The sequence below is a fragment of the Paecilomyces variotii genome (assembly GCF_004022145.1).
Source record: "Paecilomyces variotii strain CBS 101075 chromosome Unknown C8Q69scaffold_1, whole genome shotgun sequence".
Taxonomy (NCBI): Eukaryota; Fungi; Ascomycota; class Eurotiomycetes; order Eurotiales; family Thermoascaceae; genus Paecilomyces; species Paecilomyces variotii.
In genome coordinates this window covers 80,664-102,142 of record NW_021167140.1, presented here as the reverse complement: position 1 = coordinate 102,142, position 21,479 = coordinate 80,664, and the positions used below count along the sequence as shown (strand labels likewise).

The following is a 21,479-nucleotide window of genomic DNA, read 5'->3' as shown; positions in this document are numbered from 1 at the left end:
AGCTTACCTCCTTGACTTTAACTATGTCTAGTTAATAAACGGCCTGACTTGCTGTGGCAAAAGGATGCTCGACGTCGTAGTCTTGGTTGCATGTCTTTTCCTTTCTACTTCTCCGACTGTCACTGTAGTGCAATGTGAGGTCTGGATCGAGTCAATGATGTGTCATCAAGTATCTAGAGGATTGTACTGTGTTGATATTAGAGGATCAAATCGGGATAAAGGAATAAAGAGGTGTTGAGATATCGCTTAATCGAGTCAGACACCTATTTATGTTTTATCTAATCTGACTATTGTTTCTTCCTTCAAACTCCAGAGTTTATAGTGCATGTTCTATTTGATTTCGTATGTTACTATATGCTAACGGTTGCGAGTCTACTTCTAAAAATGTACTTCTCAGCTATTGACTTCTCAATGGCACTATTTCTTATTCTCTAACGATTCTTCATCCAATCAATCGCGGGACTTTTTTCTTAGAACAGCAGCAAAGTAAACAGAAACAGCGTGGGGGTCTGTCTGTCAAGAAAAATATACAATGAACACATACAAGAAATATATGTATAGACAGACATATCAACAGAATATCACACTAAAAGAAACCAAATCCTGGTCTAGGTACGGTATCGAACGGCGTGTCATCGCTGAAGAAGAACAGAACAGAGCAGACGCGAAATAGCAGAACATGGGGATATCAAACAAGTAGCCAGACTTTGGGGAACTTTTCGCAATGGCGAAGGATCTTCAAATAGGAATAAAAAAAAAAGGACATATAAGCCAAATAAAGAGGCTGGTAATAATTCACAGAGAAACGAAGTTGTGTCCAGAGGGAGGATAGCAGAGAAAGATGATCGTAAGTATTGATGGAAACTCTAGGCTTTCTGCTAGGGTTACCAACACCTTAAGCGTTCCCACCAGCTTTCTCGTGTCTGTTGACCCCCAGACTTACGTTCGTCTTCGCCAGAGGAGAATCTCTTGCTGACTCGTTTCGTAAGCGTGCCAGTCCTTCGTAGAAACCTACGTCGGCGCCCACCGTCACCGGTTGCTTTTTCCTTCGCAGTCAAGGCTGGCGTCCGTGAGGTCGAAGTACCCATCTTCTCAGAAGGTTGCTCCTTTTGGATTTGCTTCGGTGGTTGCTGCTGCTCCTTGTGTAACCGGCGCGCTTCGATGACACGTCGGACTATCACTGTAGAACCGTCAGTCAGCTCATGAAATACACTCCCGTAACGCTCTACTCCCGCACCCGGGGGAAAGAGCAAGTCTCGAGAATAATCGCAGTGGGGAGCAGAGTGTTATACGTACAAGCAAATGTCTCTTCAATATTAACCATTTCTCGCGCGCTCGTTTCCATAAAACCGCAGCCATGCTTCCGCGCATACTCTAGACCGTCTCTTGCTGATACAACTCTCGAGTCCTTCAAGTCGCATTTGTTTCCAGCAATAATCTTAACGGGTGGAGCCATTCCGACCACGATGTCTCCGTCGCTAGGTCCCAGCTCTCTCATCAAGCGTTCATTGTCTTCTAGCCGTTGCTCCGCCTCGATATCGATCATATCCATGAAATAGTCCAATGCCTCCAAGCTCTGCGCATTTGTGATGTCGTATACGAGGAGGAAAGCATCTGATTTCAAGTTCGTTGCCGCCCAGAGACCGCGGTATTCTTCTTGCCCGGCAGTGTCTGTGAGGGCAAGGAAGTAAGGAAGACCGTCAACGGTCCGCGTGACCGAATATGAATCTTCTGTATATCGCAAACGACACAATCAGAACATGGTTGCTATGAAGAAAATGCCAATTTCGTGACTGGACTGGGAATAGGAGAATAGCAAGGTGAGTTGGTTTACCTATCGTGGGATCATATCTAACACGCAAGAAAGTCAGCCAACCAACCATCCACGGCGCATTTCATCGGTTTGAGGGAAATCAAGGCAAAGCATACTCATGTGTCCATTGACTGCGTACCAATCGCAGGGTGATGGAGGATTTACCTGCCAGAACGCCAGAGTAAGTTTCTCTGGTTGAGTTTCGTCTTTGTTTCCAAGGATGGCACTGAACGCATTGTTCGCTGCCGATCGCCGTCGATATATTATTATTGCGGACGACATCGACATCATTCCGCACTTCCAATATCGAGGGAATCCTGGACGATATGACCTACCGCATCCACCATCCCCGCATATGGTGATCGAAATCTTGTCCGCCTCCATCGTCACATGTACAGTATATTTCAGTCTTCGTCAACCCTTCCCCATCAGATAGCGTCGTTCTTTCGCTCGTCGCGAATTATTTGTTGCGCCCCGCGTTCGGATAAGAAACGAATTGGTACGACCCAAGATCAGACGAAGATCGAGGGAATAATTAATAGCTTAGAAAAAGAGGCGTCCTGGGCGCGGGCGACGCAAACGCAGGATAGCGGGATATCAAAGGGTCGCGACAGCGAAAAAGAAAGGACAGAAAAGACAGGGGGGAAAAGAAAGAAAAGAAAGATTGCCAGGTAATAGTAATAACCTCCCCTGCCCTCTCGTTAGGATGCGCGCGTGAGGTTCATATAAGGCAAGTGAACGACTGTCGAGGATCGAGGAATCAAGGGCCCCTGAGCGATGAAGTTATGCGCCGCAGTTGGACTTGGGACGGCCGATCGAGCATCCCCTTTCGGCTGCCGGCCTCAGGCGTCACTCCCCACACCCACAGGTAATAATAATAATAATAATATTGTACATACTATTAAGTTAGTTATCTACTATGTTTCGTCTTCTCTGCATTTGATTCTGAACCCTTGCGTGCGCTATATGTTCGGGATCTAGTATAGTCAAGATGCCATCAGCCGGTCCGTCTCATCTTCTCAGGCTCTTCAGGCCTAGTTCCATCTGATCTTGCGCTTCAACACCCTTAAATATCGTTTCGAACGCCATGTTATTAGCCCTTATCTCTCTATCGCTCATTCAGGATACGATTGTTATGGAGCCCTCCACTTCTACAGAGTCCAGTCCAGACCCACTGTGGGCGTCTGGCCAGGCTTTAAATTCTAGTTAACCGATCTCAGTCTAGGGACTTTGCAAGTATACGCCTCCAACCTATGATAATGATAAAAATAATAATTACAACATAGAGAACAGTTATCAGGTACATCGGAGTCGAACCCAATTCACAAATTTCCAAATTACCTTCACATTTGATTGCACTCGGAGTTGTATCATTTTGTTTAGTTTACGTTGATAAACTAACCACAACAAGCGCCCTGGCTTCAAACAATCAGGCTAGTGTTACGACTCGAGGTAGCCCCTAGATAGTACTCTAAGACTATTGCAGGACCACCATGATAAGCGGTATCAAATACCGTCTATATGCGCTCAGAATAACATTACATTCTCACTAGAGAGCCCGAGAAGCATGTCCTAGTCAAAATGCCGATTCTCTTCTCGAGTACGGAGTAATATATTGCTCAGGTTGTGGTAGGCATTATAATCGATGGTGATGTATTGGTTTTCTATTATTGGGTAGATATTGACCTTCTTTCTCCACCATGCTGGATCTATAATACTGACTGACTCCTCTCTTCAATATCATTTGAATAAACTAACATAACCATCAAACGATCTATTCCATGTTTTCTGGGTAAAATAGCATTTATCTATTGAGTTCAACAAAACAAGACACTGAAACCCATCCGAATAACTGGAACTGCGCTCTAGGAATCGTCGCTCAGAAGACGATTGTATGCCAGATATGTATGTACATAGATCGATCGAAGCCAACGTCAACTGCGCAGGGACCATCCTATGATGGTTGCGGCTGTCAAGTCTCTGATGCGACGATAGTCACACCTGCTATCAGCGGTGCCATGGCACGATTATTAAATTAAAGCATGAAAAATAGATAACGAGTGCCATCGCCAAAGCACCACTGCAGTCCACGAAGGGGTTTGATGAGCATGATTGTTTAACATCCAAATAATCGGAGATGAGGAGACAGCCGTAAGGGCTATGTAGCAACAAGTGATGACTAGAGGAACGGCATTCCAGCGAAGCTGACAGGATATGCTAGCAACTCGAGCGACAGAATCAGTTGCTAGACGCGGGTTAGCTAGATATTCGTTGTCATGTTCGCAGAGGGAAACTTACTAGATTTCGAGAGGCGATATCTGGTCCAGCGTGTATAGCCAATTACCGCCTTGTTCCTCTCGCTCCAACCTGCCCCAAGTTGTTAGTACAAATACTAGCACCTCTAAATTCCGCAAGACGTACCATTCATAAGGCCAGAGAACAAGGTGACCTTGCACCATGTTCAATAACTCTTCTGCCTGCTCTTTGCTCATGATATCATCAGAGGCATGGAACTCCCTCTTTGAGCCAAGCGTGGTGGCTCTCCGTCTTCGCCTTCGGGGCTGGGAAGACGCATTCATGTTGACCGCCTCTGAATAGCCAACGAATTGAGACCCGGAGCGCTGCTTCTCGGCCTCCTCGGACGGTGCAACATTCTCGTTGCTCTGCGTGTTGGGCGTCGTACGTGACGATTGCGTATCCGATACCTTCAAAGCTGCCTTCTCGTCCTGAGATGAATGTGTTTCCTCTTTTGATAGCTCCCTCTGTTGCCGTTCAATTTGTGCTCTGTTTGCTTCCAAAGCCCACTGTCTGAGCTTTTCATCTGTCGAGGATCCACCGGTCTTGACTTCATTGAGTGTAACCGCAGATTTGGGTTCGTCTTCAGAACCACCGACCTCTTGAGCAGCCTGCTGGGCCTCCGCCTTGCCTCCAGCGAGGGCGGAAGAAACTGTTGTGCCTGCTCCCGGCGGGCCGCTCTGGGGTTTAGACTGGGGATGCATCTGCGCGTTGGAACCATAGTGATTTTGCATATCTGAGAAGCGTTCGCCGTATGCAGCGTATTCCTTGTACTCCTTCCAGGACTTCACCTCGCTATCGGGCATGCAGCGGAACACAGCACGGAATAGCTTTGTGTTGTTCTCGGCAACAGTTTGCCATGTGTCGAGATAGAAGGCATCGTTGACAGGGTCTCTCATGCAGTCCTTGTCTACGAAGGGGCGTCTCATCTCAGAAATACCGTTCTGTGACCGCAGCGCAGGAGCAACATCCCTTGATGGCGGAGGGCGCCCGCTAATGTCATTGTCATTTGTGCCTGGGAGAGGTGGGAGTTGAGAGGTGAGCGGCTCGGTGTCCGTTCCATTAGGCACCGGAGGAAGCTGGTTTTCCTTGGGATCAATCACATCACTAGGGCTGGACTTTGATTCGTTCTTCAGAACGCGAGGCTGTTTCAGTGTCCCTTTGCCCTCGGGCGCAACGGGCGCGACAAGAACTTCCTTTTTGTTTTCAATGAATCCAGAATCTCGACCCTCGCCGAAGCCAGTCTGCAGGGCTATGTTCATGACGTCTGCGCCCTCACCGTCCACATCTTTCCTGTGCTCCATATTGCGGGTCACTCTGGAATCGGCCGTCAACTTCTTGTTCGACTTGAGGTTGGGGTTGTTCTCCTGCTCCCAGTCGACGTCGTGGTTGAAACTGTGCATTTCCTCTGAACGAGAAAGGAATTCGTCCTGAATCCGATGCCTACGTTCAACCATCTCACGCTCATCCTGCTGGGCCATCCGTGCGGACTCGTCTTCACATCCCGGGTTCTGGGCGCCTTCGTCCTCCTGCTGTAGTTCCGCCTCTGCTGCAATTTCCTGCTCCAGCAGCTCGTCCACATCAATGCCAAGATGTTCTCTCATCAGGCGCATACGAAGGGTATGAGGGAAGCGTCCGACCATGTACGGCTCTCCATTCATCGTCGACTTTATCATATCGGTGTCACGGACGACAGCAGCAACTTCGGAGTCTCGAGAGCCGAGCATGGATCGTTCATTGATATTAGCAGACCCAATAATTGCTGCACGGTCATCGACAATCATACACTTTGCGTGGATGTAAAGTTGTTCGGTGACAAGTTGCTTCTGAGGTCCAATTTTACCCCACGCTCTGAGACTGAAGAACTGAATATAGTCTTCTGGGTCGATACCCGCAGCCCTGAGTCGCCCGAATATGGAAGATTCGCCGCGGCAGATGCTGCGATACTGGCACATCATGATCAGTCGGACGCTAGTTCCACCCTCGCTGTCGACGGTATTCTGGAAACCAGGCATGAGGGGGATAACAATGACCGCGCGCCAAGTCTCTCCATTCTTAGCTGCTCGAATTATACGTTCGACCAACGCATCACCGATATGATTTTCGATCCTCTTCCCATCAACCTCGGAGGAACTTATAAAGAACTGATTCTCGATGTAAACGAAATGGTCAGACTGTTCGATCAACTTGACGTAGGCGTTCATGATACTGTGTTCCGTGACCTCAGGTGTCCCTGTAGACCACATACTACTAGAACGGAGGATCTGGACCTCGCAGGTTCCGTCGAGACCAAGGGCCTCCATGTCTCCAGGGTTAAAGTCAGGAGGAGGAAGCAAGAAAGGAGTTGGTCGTGTGGGCTTTCTTTGGCGTAAGATATAGTTCCATCGCTGTACGAAGTGCCGCGTCAGGTCCCGAGCCGGCTGGCCAATTACATGCATAGAGATGTCGTGCCAGGGCATTCTGGGTATGACGCTGCGGTCATACATCTCTTCATATGGCTTGTCAAGATCAAAGAAATCTTGCACACGAGGGTTGGAGTAGTCCTTGCCGGGCCAGAGCTGGCAATGATCAGCGTCCTTCGGCATGTCTGCAGACTCAAAACCGGTCGGCTTGTCGTCCGTGACAAGATGCTGGGGCGTGTCCCATCTTCCAAAACAGAGATCAATTCCTCCAACGAAAGCCAAGGTATGGTCAACAATGCAGAGTTTCTCGTGATGTGCCCAGAAGAAAGTATTCTGTCTGAACTGATTGGGGGATCTCTGAACGAAGACGTTCGGATGCAGATCGAGCAGAGAAAACTTCGAATACTCGGAATCAATGGGAATGGCGGAGTTAATGTTCCGATACATGATAACAAACACCTTCACTCCTTCACGGGCCTTGCGTTGTAACAAGCGATCCAATCTCCACTTTTGACTAATAGCTGGTGGTCGCCGCATGTATAATTCAGGACTTAGCCACCAGTCATGGATGTAGATAACATCCTTGGCTTGGTTGATTGCTCGAGATACTAGCCACATATGATCACGCCCATCGACCAGCCACTGCGCAAAACAATTTGGTCGGACGGGAGCGAAGCTATCGAAACGGTTTGTCTTCGACCATGGTGTATTCTGGACCATGAACCGGATCGAATCCTCGAACTGACATAGTTGGCGTTCGTTCCTGGCCAACAGTCTTAATTTACGCTCGGAGTTTTCTATCTTCAATGTGTGGTGCTGTGGGTGAGCAGCTGATTCTTTGGCAGACTTTGCCATTTCCTTCGCTTTCTGTTCTCTCAACCGTACCTTCTGGGCCTGAACCTTGAAGGACGAATCCACCAGAAAGACATCATAGATATGCATATCCTCCGGAGAATCCACGCAGACGACATAGCTATGTCTGACCAAAAACCACTTGGGCGTGTGCCGTTTCTTGACCATCGAAGGGTTCAAGGCTTTCCTGAAATCAAGGCCTTTGGATGACTGCATAATCAGAAACCCTTCCTTGCCATGATAACTGCCTTCAGCAGCCAGACGGACACCGAGAGCTGACAGCTCGAAGAACTTGCACAGGCGATTGCTATCGGGTCGGAAGATCAAGAAGCTGATCATTTTTTGTAGGTAGGCCTCTAGTTTCTTCCTTTGTCTCTCAGGATATGACTCTTTCTTCGTAGTCACGGCTCCTTCAGTTCCAGAAGCGATCTCCCTATCTTGCGTACCAGAACGCCTGCGGAGGCCACCAATGGAGGAGCGCCGTGCCTTCTTCTTTTTCCCTTTCTCATTTCCACTTGTGGCTTCGGCACCAGTCTCATATCCGCCATCGTCCTCCTCATCGTCGCCGTCACTATCTAGACCCCGGACGCCTCGGAGGTAAGGGAATGCGCTCCTTGGGAACCGAGGCAGTTTCTGACTTTGCTCCTGGCCTTTTAGTTGGATATACTTCTGCGTGCCGATGTGTAACTTGTATTTGAGATGAAGGTTCGCGAAATCCCTCAATGTGCGATGGATAATCCATTTCATCCGTGTCATGCCACTGCCGTACTCCAGCTCGACCTTGAAGACCAAGTGACGATCACCGGAATGAGAATCGAAGCGGCTATCTGTCACTTGCACCTTCAACTGTTCTAGCAGGATAGGGATACGCCGACTGCCATGCTCATCCCGTTGGAACATGCTTGCTAGGATCAACGCAGCTGGAACACCGGAAGTTAGTTCGGCCAGTAACTCGGCGGATTTCATGTGGTCAACAGCGTTCTCGGCTTTGCGGCGCTGTCCGATCGCCTTCAGGCCAGCTTTGATCTGCTTCCACTTCTGAGCACTGAGACTCGACCCTCGATCGGGTCGATGGCGTCTCCAAGACGTTGTGGTACCTTCCGCATTCTCTGATGGTCCCGCAAAACCAGTCAGTTTCTTCAGGTGACTTGGCCGCTTGTCCTCCCGGTTATTCTCCTGCGTGTCTTGTCGGTGGCCCAGAGCACGAGCACCGGACAACCATGCATCACGTCGTCTCCTGGTTGCAGCTCTAGTGAGCCTGTCCCGACCTTCGTCTTCGGAGACTCCCTCGCGCTGTTGTGGCGTGAAATCAGTTGTGCTCGCCCGCCGCGGGAAGAAGTTATGCCGGAAGGATTCTGAGGGAGAGATAAACGAATTCGAGGAGTAGAAGGGTGGTCTGGACGCAGCCCGGGGAGTTGTGGGTGCCGTCGGAGGGTTGCTATCTGGTGGTCTTCTCGACTTCTTCTTTTTTCTTCCCAGGCGGGAGCGTTGTTGTTCCCCGGCGCTCTCCTCCGCATCGGCATCAATCTCGCTTCCTTCTTCTTGGAGGGCATTGGCGAAACGGAACTCTCCTCTCTCTGACCCTGGAGTCCCAATGTAATCATTCGAGGCAGGACCGACGGTCGCCCCGCTGGGTGAGCGGGAATGCGTAGGAAACGATGGAGCAGCCGCAAATGCCCGTAGCTTAGTGAAGAGGGATTGCTTCTTCGAGTCACTTTCTTCTCCCCACAGCGAAGATGCCCTTGATCGGGGTTGTTCGTTGGGGGGTTCGTGGTGCCCCTCATTGTCCGACGCGTTTCGGGCAAAGGAGACGCTGCGGCGACCGGGCGATACGGCGTTTTCTGGAATCGATGGCTGTTTCCTATGACTAGGAGCCTGTTTCCTGGTCTCGGACAGCTGACCTGAGGCCTGTCCTGCGGATGCCCTTCCTTCGTCTTGCCTGGGGGATGAGGCCGGGGTCTGATTTGCCATTAGTTCTGCGTTTTCTTTCCCCCCATGATCCTTCACAGACGCCGCCTTTTCGTCCAGTTTGTTGGACGGGGTGACTCCGACGTCAGCCATGTCGGCGGTGTCAACAGGGGAGAGGACCTCCCCAGGGTCCCCTTAATGCTATACCGTAACGTGAGCGGGCCAATGTCGATTGCGTATCATGCCAAATCGAACACTATCACAGGATCCGAACCGCTCACTGGACAGCCATGGTTGACATCAGACACAGGCAAAGGGGATACGACTGGAGAAAAGAAGATAAGCAGTCGGTGATATGAGAGCCCGCAGCGGTAACAACGAACCCCCGGAAAGATGTTTTGCGGTCTCCGGGCACAAGTGGAGCGGCCAGGGCGGTTGAACACACTAAAATCACTTAAAGAACGGGAGACCACTTGGCAGGACCACTGGTGAAGGCATTATTGGCGGGTGATTCTGACAGAGAGCGACAGAGGCAACCAGGCGCCCCAAGCGCGTTGACAAACCACGGGCTGCTGTGGCTCGTGAAGTTCGCTAGTCTAGACTCCAAGGCTGGAATGTCGACGGAGGTGGGCGATCATCAGAGGGAGAGACCAGGGAAAAGGAGAAAGGAACATGGATCTATTATTGAGTTATGTATCCTGTCTCGATCTCGACTCAGGACGATTGTTCACCGTTGACATTGATCCCTTTCAGTTAGTTACCTAGTTATGATGATAATTGATGGATTGATGGATTGATTGTTGATGAATGAATGAATTGATTAAATTAAACAACCCGAGGACAACGGCTTATCTAATCTATCACGTGGCCATAGATCAGGCGGCGGGGAAATAATGGACAGGAATTAATAAATAATAAATAATAATAGAGAGCATTCCTCCATAGGAAGAATATAACTATAACTCTAGATATACTTGATATATCATATATCATCCATACAAAAGGTATCTGTCGTCCAGAGAACTCACTGAGCATCCTGCAATTGGAGTGGATCGAAACCTAAGACACCGTCTCAGCCGGAACTTCAACCTACTCCGTACTCTACTTTACTCTACTCTACTCTTATCTTACTCTAGACAAAGAAGTACAGTATCTACATGGCAAACCCTCTGGACCCAATGGCGAACACACACGCTTCAGAGCCTCCACAGGTCTCCAAGAAGACCTTCCCCATCGCGGGGATCGCCACGACCGTTTTTGGTCTTGACGAGCTCCCCTCGCAGGCTTCGACGGTCGCTTGTCTCTGGCTGCTGCATCCGCGGCTGGCCACCCAGGAACGGATGACAGGTATCGCAGCCACCATCATCACGGACTGGAATAAGAAACTCGCAGAGGGCCAAACCGGCTCGAACCAGGGACTCATTGCTGTCTCGTTTGATCAGAGAAACCATGGGACGAGACTAGTCGAGCCGCTTGCCAATGAGGCCTGGAAGCAAGGCAATCCTCGGCATGCGCAGGATATGTTTTCTATCTTCCGTAAGTGGTCTCCTGGGGCTTGTAGGTCTCATTCCATGTATGGAGTAAATTTTTTTAAGAGTATAGACTATCGTTACTGGTGGCATTTCTCCATAGATTGGAAATTTGCCCATCATTGGTCAATTGGTCCTTTTTCTTTCTTTTTACATTTTTGGTTTACTTACTGGCAAGCAAACCTCATTCAGCGTCTTCCAACTAACCCATTCAAACAGAGGGTACCGCTCGCGACACCTCGCTTCTACTCGACTATCTCCCGTCCTACATCTTCCCCAAATCCGACCGCACCATCACAACCAATCTGGTCCTCGGCGTCTCCCTAGGCGGCCATGCCTCGTGGAGCTGTATCCTCCACGAACCCCGCATCACGGCCGCCGTGGTCATCATAGGCTGTCCTGACTATGTCAACCTGATGGCAGATCGCGCGAGGCTCTCCAAGCTTCCTTCATGGACGAGCACAGATCCACAGGGTTCAAAGTTTTTGGGCTCCGAGGACTTTCCTCGTTCTCTCCTCGACACGGTGCGGAAATTCGACTTGGCTAGTCTTATACTAAACCATATGAAATCAGACGCTAAGGACAAGCCTTTGCATGATGACCCCATTCCGGAGCCTTCTGAAGAAGAGAAGGCGGTCCTACGACCGCTCTTGACCCGCTGTTTGGCTGGGAAGAGGATCCTGAACCTCTCCGGCGGTGCTGATAAGCTCGTGCCGTATAAGCGTGGAGAGGCCGTGCTGACCTGGCTGAAAAAGGCCGTTGGGCCACAAGGCTGGTTCGCTGACGGTGGTGTCCATTTCGAGGATATCATTTTCGAGACGGCAGGTCATGAGGTCACGCCGGGAATGGTCCAGGAGGCTACTAGATTCGTTGCGGAGACTCTGTCGGCTAGCGGTAGCGTTTCGAAGACGGGGTTTGTTCGCGAATCGAAAATCTAGATGACGTGCATAGCGATAGATCTTTAGATCCATTATGAGTTTGAGTGGTTGATATTAAACTCAGCTGATGATTTAGATCCAGCTCTTGATGAACATTTCGACACGCTATTAAACAGGTTATGTCTCTATACATAACGTCTCAAGAACCCGAGTCTCGTCAATAACAAAAAGATATGTACAGCTCATTGACTAGTTCCTCGGTTTGCGAAAGAATTCCGTGAGCGCTTGCACTGTTCGTCCGGCTGAATTGGCAGCATCACCAGTGGCCAGACCCTGCTTGATCCACGCAGGTAATTTGGCCTGTATCCGAGCGCTCTCGTATCTCCTATCAATCATGATGATAGATGCGTAATCATTCCGGTGCCTTATGGCTCTTCCGATGGATTGATTCACCGCCCTCATACACGCATTCTCGTAGAAATCTCGCCCAGCAGCTTTGGCTTTTGCCCTCCTGTTCTCCTCAGAGCCGGTAGTGTGTTGGTAAACCTTCTGCTCCACGTGGCCGAGTTTGGCCTTCCAGACAGCACTGTGGAGATTGGGGAACGGTAGACCGACGACGAGGACTCCTCTTCCCAGTTTATCGGAAAAGTTTATGCCTTCGGACAGTTTACCTCCAATAACGGACAAAAGCAGCGCACCGGAACCGGTTGCTACTGCATTGGAATACTCCTGCAGCAGTTGCTCTGTTGAGTTGGACCTGTCTTGCGACTCGTAGAAGAGAGGCTTCTTGCCCTGGATCAGATCAAGGACGGTCTTCCCCTTTTCTCCCGCAGGTGTTTTCTTCCACTTTGCAACAACTTGATTCAAATAATCGTAGCTGGGGAAGAATGCGACGAGACCGTCTGGTATCACTTGACAAAGTTCAGCTATAGTTCTTCCGAGATCATTTATCTAGAGAGTAAAATAGAAACTCTTGTAAGCATATATGGACAACCCTACTGAGGCATGGCAGAGAAGAAAGAAAGATCATACCATCTTATCAGAGTCTCGGGCTTTGTATGTAAAGTCAAACTCTGTGCCCAGGACGCCCCTGGAGAGGGTCCGAGCTGCTAGATTATCTGCTGGGATGACATGACCATAACTGAATGTGTCAAGGCGCTCTCCCGTCACGTAAGAAAATAGGTAGTCTGCGTAATCCGTCATCTATGCCGTTATATCTTCGTCAATGACTGTCTATCAGAACATGACATGGGACAGACTTACAGGAGACATTGTCCCTCCGGCCAGGATCACTGCCCTGGCATCTTCCACTATCTCACGGAAATGGTTTGTAGGGTCGAGAAGCATATACCTAAGCTGTATATCATCCGGTGTTTTGACGAAAAAGAGCTGGCCTTCGGCGGAGGGATTCATCAACGATAAGAGGAAACTCTGGACTTGGAACAGGACCGGGGTGGCCGCCCTCTCATCGGAACGGCGTGTTTCCGTCTTCTGGAGATGTTCTGTTAATCCGTCGACTTTTCTTGCCAGTTTACTTTCCTGGAGATAGCGCGACAACTTATGCGGGTTGATCTGGTCAACTCCCTTGCCAGCCATGAGATCCGAAGGCAACAGAGAGCTTTCTGTTTCCTGCCTTGTCTTTGCTATCGACTGGAGTTGGTTATGTATCGAATCAATTAATCGGATGAGCTGGGTAATGTAGACGCGATTTTTGCCCTTCAACCGCAGTTTGTACTTCCGGGCATAGGTAGTGAGTTGTGAGAGAGCGGTATGTAACTGCTTGAGCGTAACACTGGCCGAATTGATTTCAGAAATCGCGTCCATAAGATTATGGGCCTCATCGATGATAACAACATGATTTTTCACAGAAAGCCCAAGAGCGTCTCGAGCCGAGCGCTGCAGAAGCAGTGGATATGGGAGCGTAACAATCTACCAGAATTCAGTACAAGCACAAGCACCAGTACCATAAAAATCTACTGACCTCGCTTTGTTTAATGACAGAACGCGATGCATAGTACGGGCATATACCGACTTTCTTCCCCACCTTCCCTATATCTTCGATGTCCTTGACTGTCGCAAGGGCATGATCGCGGAATTCCAGAACTAGCGCTTCATTCTCCTTCGAAGGCAGATATGGACACTTGTGCTCCGCACTCACGCCAGTCTGTTGAAGCTCCAGACAGCGTTCATTTATGGCCGTCGCGTTACCCAGAGCGGAAACCTTGGGATTAATACATAAATTCTTCCTCGACCCGAGAGACAAATGCTTCACAGCTTCGACCAAGTCTTTGCTTCCGCCAGTGCGATCTGCTGAACCCCCAATGGGAGATTCCTCAAGCGGAAGACTTGGCGGGAATGTCACCCGCCGCAACTCGTTGGCAAACTGACTGAGCTGAGAATGGGTTCTCGAGCAGTAAAATATCTTGATGTCCTCATCGTCACCTTCACCAAGTTTATCCTGTGCCAAGCCTGGACTTTTGAATCGTTCTAGTAATGCAAGCGTACTGGCTGAGAGACCAAGGGCATCGTCGGATTTACCACCGAAGGCCTTCTTATTTTCTTCGATGTCGCTGTCATAGTCGTCGAGTTCAAACTGGTCCCCATCATCGTCTGCTTGGGTCGCGGAAGAATCGAGTTTCTGTGCCGTCAGTCGCCCAGTCTGGTGTTTGTTGGGAAGCCTGTGATCTCGTACTTGTTTCTTTCTGGGCCTGCCTGGTCGCTCGAAATCCCTCTTTATTCGTTCTTCTTCCTCTCTGGCCTTTGCGAGACGCGCTTCCAAGTTCTTTCTTTTCTCTGCGAGCTCGCGGGTCTTCTCTTTCTTGGCGAATTCCAGCATCCATTCCGGTTCATCATCACCTATGCTATGTTAGCTGCAGCGATGTAATGAGTACGGATAGGGATATGGACCTAATGAGCTCTCTAGAGTCTCCAAAAATTGCTTGCGCTTGTAATCTCGGAGCCACGTCAAGGAGCCACATATCAAACTCAGAGATTTGCCCTAAATATGAACGTGGTCAGCGAGGGAATCCTAGTCGCTGTCAAGGTGAAGTTAACAAGATTCCCAAGGAGGAAATGATCATCTCAACACATTGCTTAATTTATGCTGAGATATTCAACTCTATCCTCCTCAAAGAAAGTTCTTTCGCGATATGACCTGGGGACGACGTACAGTGCCTATAAAATGCTATAGTCAGATAATGCATAGAATATTCAACCGTAGAGATAGATTCCATGGCTCTTACCAGTAGGAGACTCGAAGATCCCGACTTTTCCCTCTTCGATGCATGTGTATAATGATCTCATAAAGTTCAGCTGGATGTCATACGGCGAATAGGGGTGATGGAAATATTCCGCCTGGAGCTCCATAACCTCTGATCCACTCTGGCGTCCGTCTTCGTAACTATAAGATCTATACCAAGCGTCTCCAAGTCGCCGTTAGATAGTAACGGTTAGGCGGTTACGGGCAATAATTTCTTAGGGCCGCAGAACCCTGACCATTGCAACCGTTGCACCGGTTCAGCTATTATTGTTATTAGTCTGTCCTGTCAGGTGGCACGCGTGTGCAAAACTCTCAGCATCGTCAGACTGTCAGCCAGAGAGGGGTCCAGGGGATCTGGGTGCAAAAATAGATTATTCTGCCAGATTTTGCGCAGCGGTTTCAGATCCTAGGCAGACGGTGCCTCACTAGTTAACTATGTACAACCCAGAAAGGCTGAGGAGGCCAAAGATAGTTCTTATTGAACCTTCCCCCCCGTTTGGTGGCTGAGATCGAGTTTGGTTTTAATTAGCAGTAGTGGAGGCCAAGAGTGCGTGGGTGGTTGATTCCTGGTAAGCGATTTGCTCTCCCTGAGAAGGGGGGGTTTTCTTAGTTTCTCGCGCAAAAGCCTCCGCAACACAGATAGAATAATAATGGGCTTGGGTGACCGTCACCGTGAAATAGTAATATTATTCTATTTCTCTTCCAGTAACTAATAGTTCGGGTCTAACCGTCCTACTACTACTACTACTACTACTAACTACTGATATCCCCTTCTCTAAGTCAACTTAACTAATTAGTTATTATTAACTCCTCCGTACAAACACGATACGCTGCAAAGTCCGGCGGCGCCCCTCCATTCCCCGTGAGGGACCAGCACCTATCACGCTCCCCACAGTTGCTCCACGAGATTCTCGCGTCCATCTTTTTCTTTTCTCGGTTTCAAATAATCCCTTTTAGGACACCCTCTATGAAAGACTAGCAGGCCTTGTCGTTCCTCTCCTGCGAGAGCTTCGTTGCCGCCAAACAGGAATAATACGCATACCCGGACAACGCGCCGCCCCAATAATGAGCCGGCCATATGGTCGAGGCCAGCCACGGCTAGGCGCGACATTCTATCCAGGGGGTCAGGATGATTACTACATGCCGGAGGTCATCTCTCCATCTCCCCAAAGGTTTGAGAGCTGTCTCTCTGTGCGGTTGCTGGGTTGCCGGGGCTCGTCACTGATCGACTCTGCAGGGTCATGCCGGAGGTGCCTGAGAACATGCAGGACAACATTGCCCACCTCGAGCAGGAGGCTCGTGGACAGTACCGAATGACCGGCCAACACGCCGTGCAATACGACCGGTCCCAATATCCAGCCCGAACCTCCTCTGCTGCCCCGCAAGCACCTGCACGAAAGCCAGTATCTGGGAATGGTTATGGCCCGTCGAGCTATCCTGTCGATTCATACGAGCAGAACACAATGGACCAGCCGAACTTCTCCCCTTTCCCGGTGCTGCGAAATCCTCCTCCCAATGTCCCTCCCACCGATGAACAGAGAGAAGCCAATCTGGAGAAGGGCCGCGTAGCGGTCCTGTCTTCAAATGATCCGGAGATGCAACTGGCATGGGCCCAAGATGCCCTTTCCTACGTCGAGGTAGCGATGCAGAATGAGCTTCGTGTATCGCTCATCCAGCCCCCGAGGCCACAGACACCCCAGGTTGAACGCCAGCTGCGGATGGATGCGATCAATATCGTCGGTTTTCTGGCAGAACAGCATCACCCCCGGGCAGAATTTATCAAGGGAATGTGGCTCGAGTTTGGCAAATTCGGTTTCAGAGTGGATAAGAAGGAGGCTTTCCGTTGCTACTCCAGAGCGGCAGAGAAAGGATATGCCAGAGCCGAGTATCGGATGGGAATGCAGTTTGAAGGTTCGAACGAGCCTGCCAAGGCCATCAGGCATTATGAAAAGGGTGTTGCGCTGGGAGATTCCGCTTCCTATTACGTGAGTGGTTTGAAATTCCGACATTTGTTGTGTAATCTAACACGAACGACAGCGTCTCGGTATGATGATTCTCCTTGGCCAGCACGGCCAACGTCAAGATTATCAAACTGGTCTCGATTACATCCGCCTGGCGGCGCAAACTTGTGATGAGAATGCGCCTCAGGGAGCTTATGTGAGTGTGGAGAGCCCCAATCTAAGGGAAATTTTTATGTGCTGACATTATATTATCAAGGTATACGGGATGCTACTTGCACGGGAGTTGCCTCAGGTCCAGATCCCCGATCAGTACCTTGCTTTGGATATAAACGGTGCGCGGATGAACATCGAGAAAGCCGCTTACCACGGATTCGCAAAGGCGCAAGTAAAGATGGGAGCCGCGTATGAACTTTGCCAGCTCGGTTGTGACTTCAATCCTGCTTTATCGTTGCATTATAACGCTCTGGCGGCGCGTCAAGGTGAACCAGAAGCAGAGATGGCAATCAGTAAGTGGTTCCTCTGCGGTCACGAGGGCGTGTTTGAGAAGAACGATGAATTGGCCTTCACCTACGCCCAAAGAGCCGCGCAGAGTGACCTACCGACTGCGCAGTTTGCTCTAGGCTACTTCTACGAGATTGGAATCTTTGTTCCCGTGGATATCAAAGAAGCCAAGAGTTGGTACGCCAAGGCTGCGTCAAGCGGCAATAAGGATGCCTTGACTCGGATCGAGAGTATATCGCGGTCAAAGACGTTGTCTAGGAAAGACCATGAAAAGGTCGCTATCGCCAGGATCAAGTCCCAGTACGGATCTCAGCGACAGAAGCCAGGGCCGGCAAGCTATGGTGCGAGAGCCAACACTATGCCAACTATCCAGGATAACATCGATATGCCAGATCCTTCGAGGATGAGGATATCGGACGACCAACGGCCTATGTCAGCCGCCCCATATCCTGAAGGACGTCCGGGTTACAACATGCCAGATCCACGTCCGAGCTCTGCATTTGGAATCAACCCCAATATCCGACCCGGTTCCTCTGGGACTTATGGCCCTCCGAATCCCTCGGGTCGTGTTGTTTCAGGAGGTTCCGGTAGGGGAGCATACCGCCAGCCGGGCTCCGCTCTGTCTTCTCCAGGACTTCCTCCGCCAGGTGCAGGCGAGTTCAGTGCTCCGGGAACACCGAAACTAGATATCGGTTACAGTGCTCCTCTGGATCCTGCTGGCAGAGGAGACCGCAGACGGCTGCAGAGACCTTCCAACCCGAATATGGCCAGGCCCCAAGGTCCGCAGGATATGAGCTACGCCATTCCCCCGGAGCGCAAATCAGCGAGGACTCCCGTCTCTCATAGCCCCGCGGGCAGTGCGCATGGCCTTCCGTCTAGCCCACGGCCGCCTGGTCCCCAATCTACTCAGTCTTATCCCTCTCGAATAGACTCCAAGCCTCCGTCAAGATCGTCTGCAGCATCCACGCCAGCTCCTCTTGAAGGCCCCCTCAACCCACCTCAGATGCCTGCGGCTCAGCAATCCGCACCTAGCTCCCCTAGTATGCCGCCGAGCAAAGGCCCGAAGACATTCGAGGAGATGGGAGTCCCACAAGGTAAAAATGAGAGAGATTGCGTAAGTGCCCTGCTGGTTTTATCAATTTTGTTTCGAAGTTAGGACTAACCACCGTCTAGATCGTTATGTGATACCCGAACCCTTGGTTTAATTGTTTTTAACCGTTTAGATCTTTTTTTTGCTTTTATCTAAAGTGGTCGATGGTGAATCTATTTTCTTCTTGGTCAAGGGAGGTTCATAATAATGCCAGTTCAACTCTTGTTTGCCGTATATGAGAAGCTTCATCTATCTCATCCCTGTGCCTATCATATGAACTGAGACGTAGTGCCCCTCCAGCTGGCTCTTGAATTTCATATTGGGGAGGAGTCCAAAAAAGTTGTAAACACGTGACTACTTCTGTCCAGCACATTACAGTTAGTTAGCATCTGCTCGAGGGAGAATCCCTCGAGCAAATCCATATCACATCCATCTAGCTCATGATCGATCTTCTTTGTGCACGCGTGCCACGCCTTATTATACTGAAATTCTCAATATATTCTCATCCTAGGCTGAATCTTCCGACCAATTTACGTATCCTCACTATGGCTCCGAAGAAAGGAGGGTCTGAGAAAGTCCCAGGAGAGAATGGTAATTGTTCCAAGTGGCCAGGTGTAGAAGCCTGTATAAGGTTCTTTATTGACTTGGGAAAAATCCAGGTTCCGTGATGATTTTAGATTATCTGCGTTAGTGGCTGGCTATATCTGTACTATTATCTGGATGGCAGCTAGCCGGACTGACGCGTTGGCAAATGTGGTATTATAGGGAAGCAAAAGTAAGTAGTATGCCATTGCTCACTTCTATATCTCATTTGGCTATGATTGTTGTTACTAACGATGTTTCAACTAGTCGCCCGTATTCAGTTCGTTGTGATCCAGCTTAAATGGGGAGGGCTATGTTTAATCTGGTCCGGCGGCTGATAGGGCATCACTGGATGATAGGCCATTGAGATCTCGACTAATCTCCAGAATAAAGTTACGAAAGGTGAGATATATATACTCAGTTGATGAAGATGACCTGTATGGGTGTTGAGTTGGTTGACATTTTGATTGATGCATATAGCAAACGCTGTGAAGATCTTAAAGGACATGCATGAGAAAGGACAGATTGAAGGACGCGCCGCTGGTCTGTAGACCTTGAATTGATATCCCATTCGTATTATTATTGTGGATGATGATATTCATGACTTTTTTGTTTTCTTGAATAGGCAAGCAGCTCGTGTATCACGCACTTCAAGATCCTACGGATGATGTCACGCCCGAGGCATTAGCTAGGATTTCCGATGAGATTGAGCAGTTGGAGAAACAGCTTGCAGATTACAAAAACAGGGAGAAGGGATTGAAATCAGAACTGTCCCGTATGGGCACCACCGTCTCGTTCGCTGACTTGGAACAGAATGTATCCAAGCTCGAAGACGAGACGAGGAGCATTCACCTCCGTCTCAAAGAGTTATGTAACGACGACACTGCAGAGGTGTCTATGGAGGAAAAGGCCCAAACTGAAAAGGAATGGAAGATGTGGCAGCGGCATGCTGCAGTTCGCGAAAGGATCTGCCGTCACCTGTGGGAGAGGTGCACGGAAGTTATGAGTGAAGATACCACCAAAGAGGAGCTATGGGTTAGTAGTACAGTGTAGTTAAGTCTCGCGCGGGCCGCGCTCCAGCTTCGGGTATACTAATATCTGACGTGACGCTAGGAATCTTTGGGACTCGGGGGGTCGATCTGACGGACACTTGTATCGGGAAGAATGCTCTATCCGGGGGGGTTGGCTGATATTTTTTCTGTCTGAACTTTCGAGAAGGTGAATAATTGATATTAATCATGGTTGTCTTGTGGGTTGACTGAAACATTCCTCTGATCAGCAAGCAACTCTTCATGTGCAACCGGATGGGGAATAATAAACGCTATTCTCCGTGATCCACGCGGAGGATTGACATGGGGACTATGTATGAGCCACGGGGCCAGCTGGAGCAGGGGAGACAGAGTGGAATTCGATCACTGGATCTAGGCTTGAGGGGTCTCGAGAACGCAATGTGGTGGATCAGATGGACACTCTTTTTGTTCGTCGAGGCCACACGGGGATAGGATCACAATACAATGGCAGTGAAGTTCATGATCAGGTGCGAGGCGGTCCTCATGGCAGATGCTGCTGCTGCAAGAGAGAGAGAGAGAGAGCTCCAGCCACTCCAGAGCAATCCAATCCAATCCAATCCAATCCAATTCACGCCTGACGATCCCACTCGCCCTTCGCCTTTCTTTCTTATTTCGTAGATCCGCAACGTCCTACAGTATCCGTCCTGTCCGACGGTGCTCGGGCGATCAGCTTTCTCCGACCACCATCTCTCCCACTAGCCCCTTGGGCGGTCATGGGAAGATCTAGTCTTCTTACTTACTCACGTCACTTTCTCTAATGTAGCTGGCTGCGCGTTCCAGTCCGGGGTGTGGACGAGGCAGAGCTAAGCACCATAATAATATGCAACAGACGAGGCGCAATTGACGCAAGAGATCATATCATGGCTTCGTTGCTTCAGGGCGCAAGCTTCACTAAGTAGAATCTGCATACCAGAATCATAACTAACTTAGCTTTCCTGCCGTTACAGCTTCCAGAGCTGGTGACTGGCTGGAAGGATGAGTGGCTAGCTAGCTGTGCTTGAGATTATTAGATCAACTGGAGCTGATCCTGGTCATCATCCCGGGAGTTGTAGAAGGTCCCCTGGTGTGTATTTGAGAGAGTAAAGCAAGCTCTAAGTAAGTACTGCTGGAAGTTGCCTTGCTCTCTGCCCCTCGCCCCGTATCTTTCTGACTCTCTATCTCTGCCACCCTCTTGCCTTCCCTCCCTCTCTCTCTCTCTCTCTCTCTATCTAAAATCTCAGTCTATCATGTCCTCCTCCACGCTGATCGGCCGTCATCGCGATCACGACAGTAATAATCCTCAGCCTCTGTTTCTCACTGCGGCGGGTGCCAGCACTACTACTACTACTACTGCTACTAT

At 49.7% G+C, this 21,479-nt stretch overlaps 6 protein-coding genes across 6 annotated transcripts; 3 read left to right on the top strand and 3 right to left on the bottom strand.

The window, feature by feature from the left end:
- Window positions 1-659: 659 nt before the first annotated feature.
- Window positions 660-2,393, bottom strand: C8Q69DRAFT_1254 (putative ras small monomeric GTPase). The gene is made up of 5 exons (XM_028625255.1): window positions 2,149-2,393; window positions 1,930-1,978; window positions 1,835-1,851; window positions 1,297-1,731; window positions 660-1,180 (listed from the first exon to the last, which is right to left on the bottom strand). Exons 1-5 carry the CDS (start codon window positions 2,195-2,197, stop codon window positions 885-887), a joined length of 846 nt encoding a protein of 281 aa, XP_028488491.1. The 5' UTR covers window positions 2,198-2,393; the 3' UTR covers window positions 660-884.
- A 1,717-nt stretch (window positions 2,394-4,110) lies between these two features.
- Window positions 4,111-9,423, bottom strand: C8Q69DRAFT_483990 (phospholipase D1; the record flags this gene model as incomplete). Its single annotated transcript, XM_028631748.1, has 2 exons — window positions 4,111-4,180; window positions 4,235-9,423. The coding sequence occupies 2 exons, from the start codon at window positions 9,421-9,423 to the stop codon at window positions 4,111-4,113; spliced, it is 5,259 nt and encodes a 1,752-aa protein (XP_028488490.1).
- A 792-nt stretch (window positions 9,424-10,215) lies between these two features.
- Window positions 10,216-11,832, top strand: C8Q69DRAFT_1217 (Alpha/Beta hydrolase protein). Its single transcript, XM_028625220.1, has 3 exons — window positions 10,216-10,274; window positions 10,347-10,806; window positions 11,019-11,832. The coding sequence occupies exons 2-3, from the start codon at window positions 10,428-10,430 to the stop codon at window positions 11,735-11,737; spliced, it is 1,098 nt and encodes a 365-aa protein (XP_028488489.1). The 5' UTR covers window positions 10,216-10,274; window positions 10,347-10,427; the 3' UTR covers window positions 11,738-11,832.
- Window positions 11,565-15,488, bottom strand: C8Q69DRAFT_1166 (ATP-dependent RNA helicase chl1). The gene is made up of 7 exons (XM_028625162.1): window positions 14,920-15,488; window positions 14,847-14,851; window positions 14,585-14,675; window positions 13,659-14,533; window positions 12,941-13,606; window positions 12,710-12,880; window positions 11,565-12,628 (listed from the first exon to the last, which is right to left on the bottom strand). Exons 1-7 carry the CDS (start codon window positions 15,041-15,043, stop codon window positions 11,927-11,929), a joined length of 2,634 nt encoding a protein of 877 aa, XP_028488488.1. The 5' UTR covers window positions 15,044-15,488; the 3' UTR covers window positions 11,565-11,926.
- Window positions 15,489-16,001: 513 nt separating this feature from the next.
- Window positions 16,002-18,554, top strand: C8Q69DRAFT_395530 (putative chitin synthase activator; the record flags this gene model as incomplete). Its single annotated transcript, XM_028627696.1, has 4 exons — window positions 16,002-16,108; window positions 16,174-16,921; window positions 16,974-17,093; window positions 17,154-18,554. 4 exons carry the CDS (start codon window positions 16,002-16,004, stop codon window positions 18,552-18,554), a joined length of 2,376 nt encoding a protein of 791 aa, XP_028488487.1.
- Window positions 18,555-18,756: 202 nt separating this feature from the next.
- C8Q69DRAFT_1084 (Tat binding protein 1-interacting protein-domain-containing protein) lies at window positions 18,757-20,452 on the top strand. The gene is made up of 9 exons (XM_028625094.1): window positions 18,757-19,079; window positions 19,148-19,174; window positions 19,254-19,263; window positions 19,338-19,350; window positions 19,430-19,472; window positions 19,551-19,613; window positions 19,696-20,105; window positions 20,184-20,288; window positions 20,350-20,452. The coding sequence occupies exons 1-8, from the start codon at window positions 18,929-18,931 to the stop codon at window positions 20,211-20,213; spliced, it is 747 nt and encodes a 248-aa protein (XP_028488486.1). The 5' UTR covers window positions 18,757-18,928; the 3' UTR covers window positions 20,214-20,288; window positions 20,350-20,452.
- The last annotated feature ends 1,027 nt before the right edge of the window (window positions 20,453-21,479 follow it).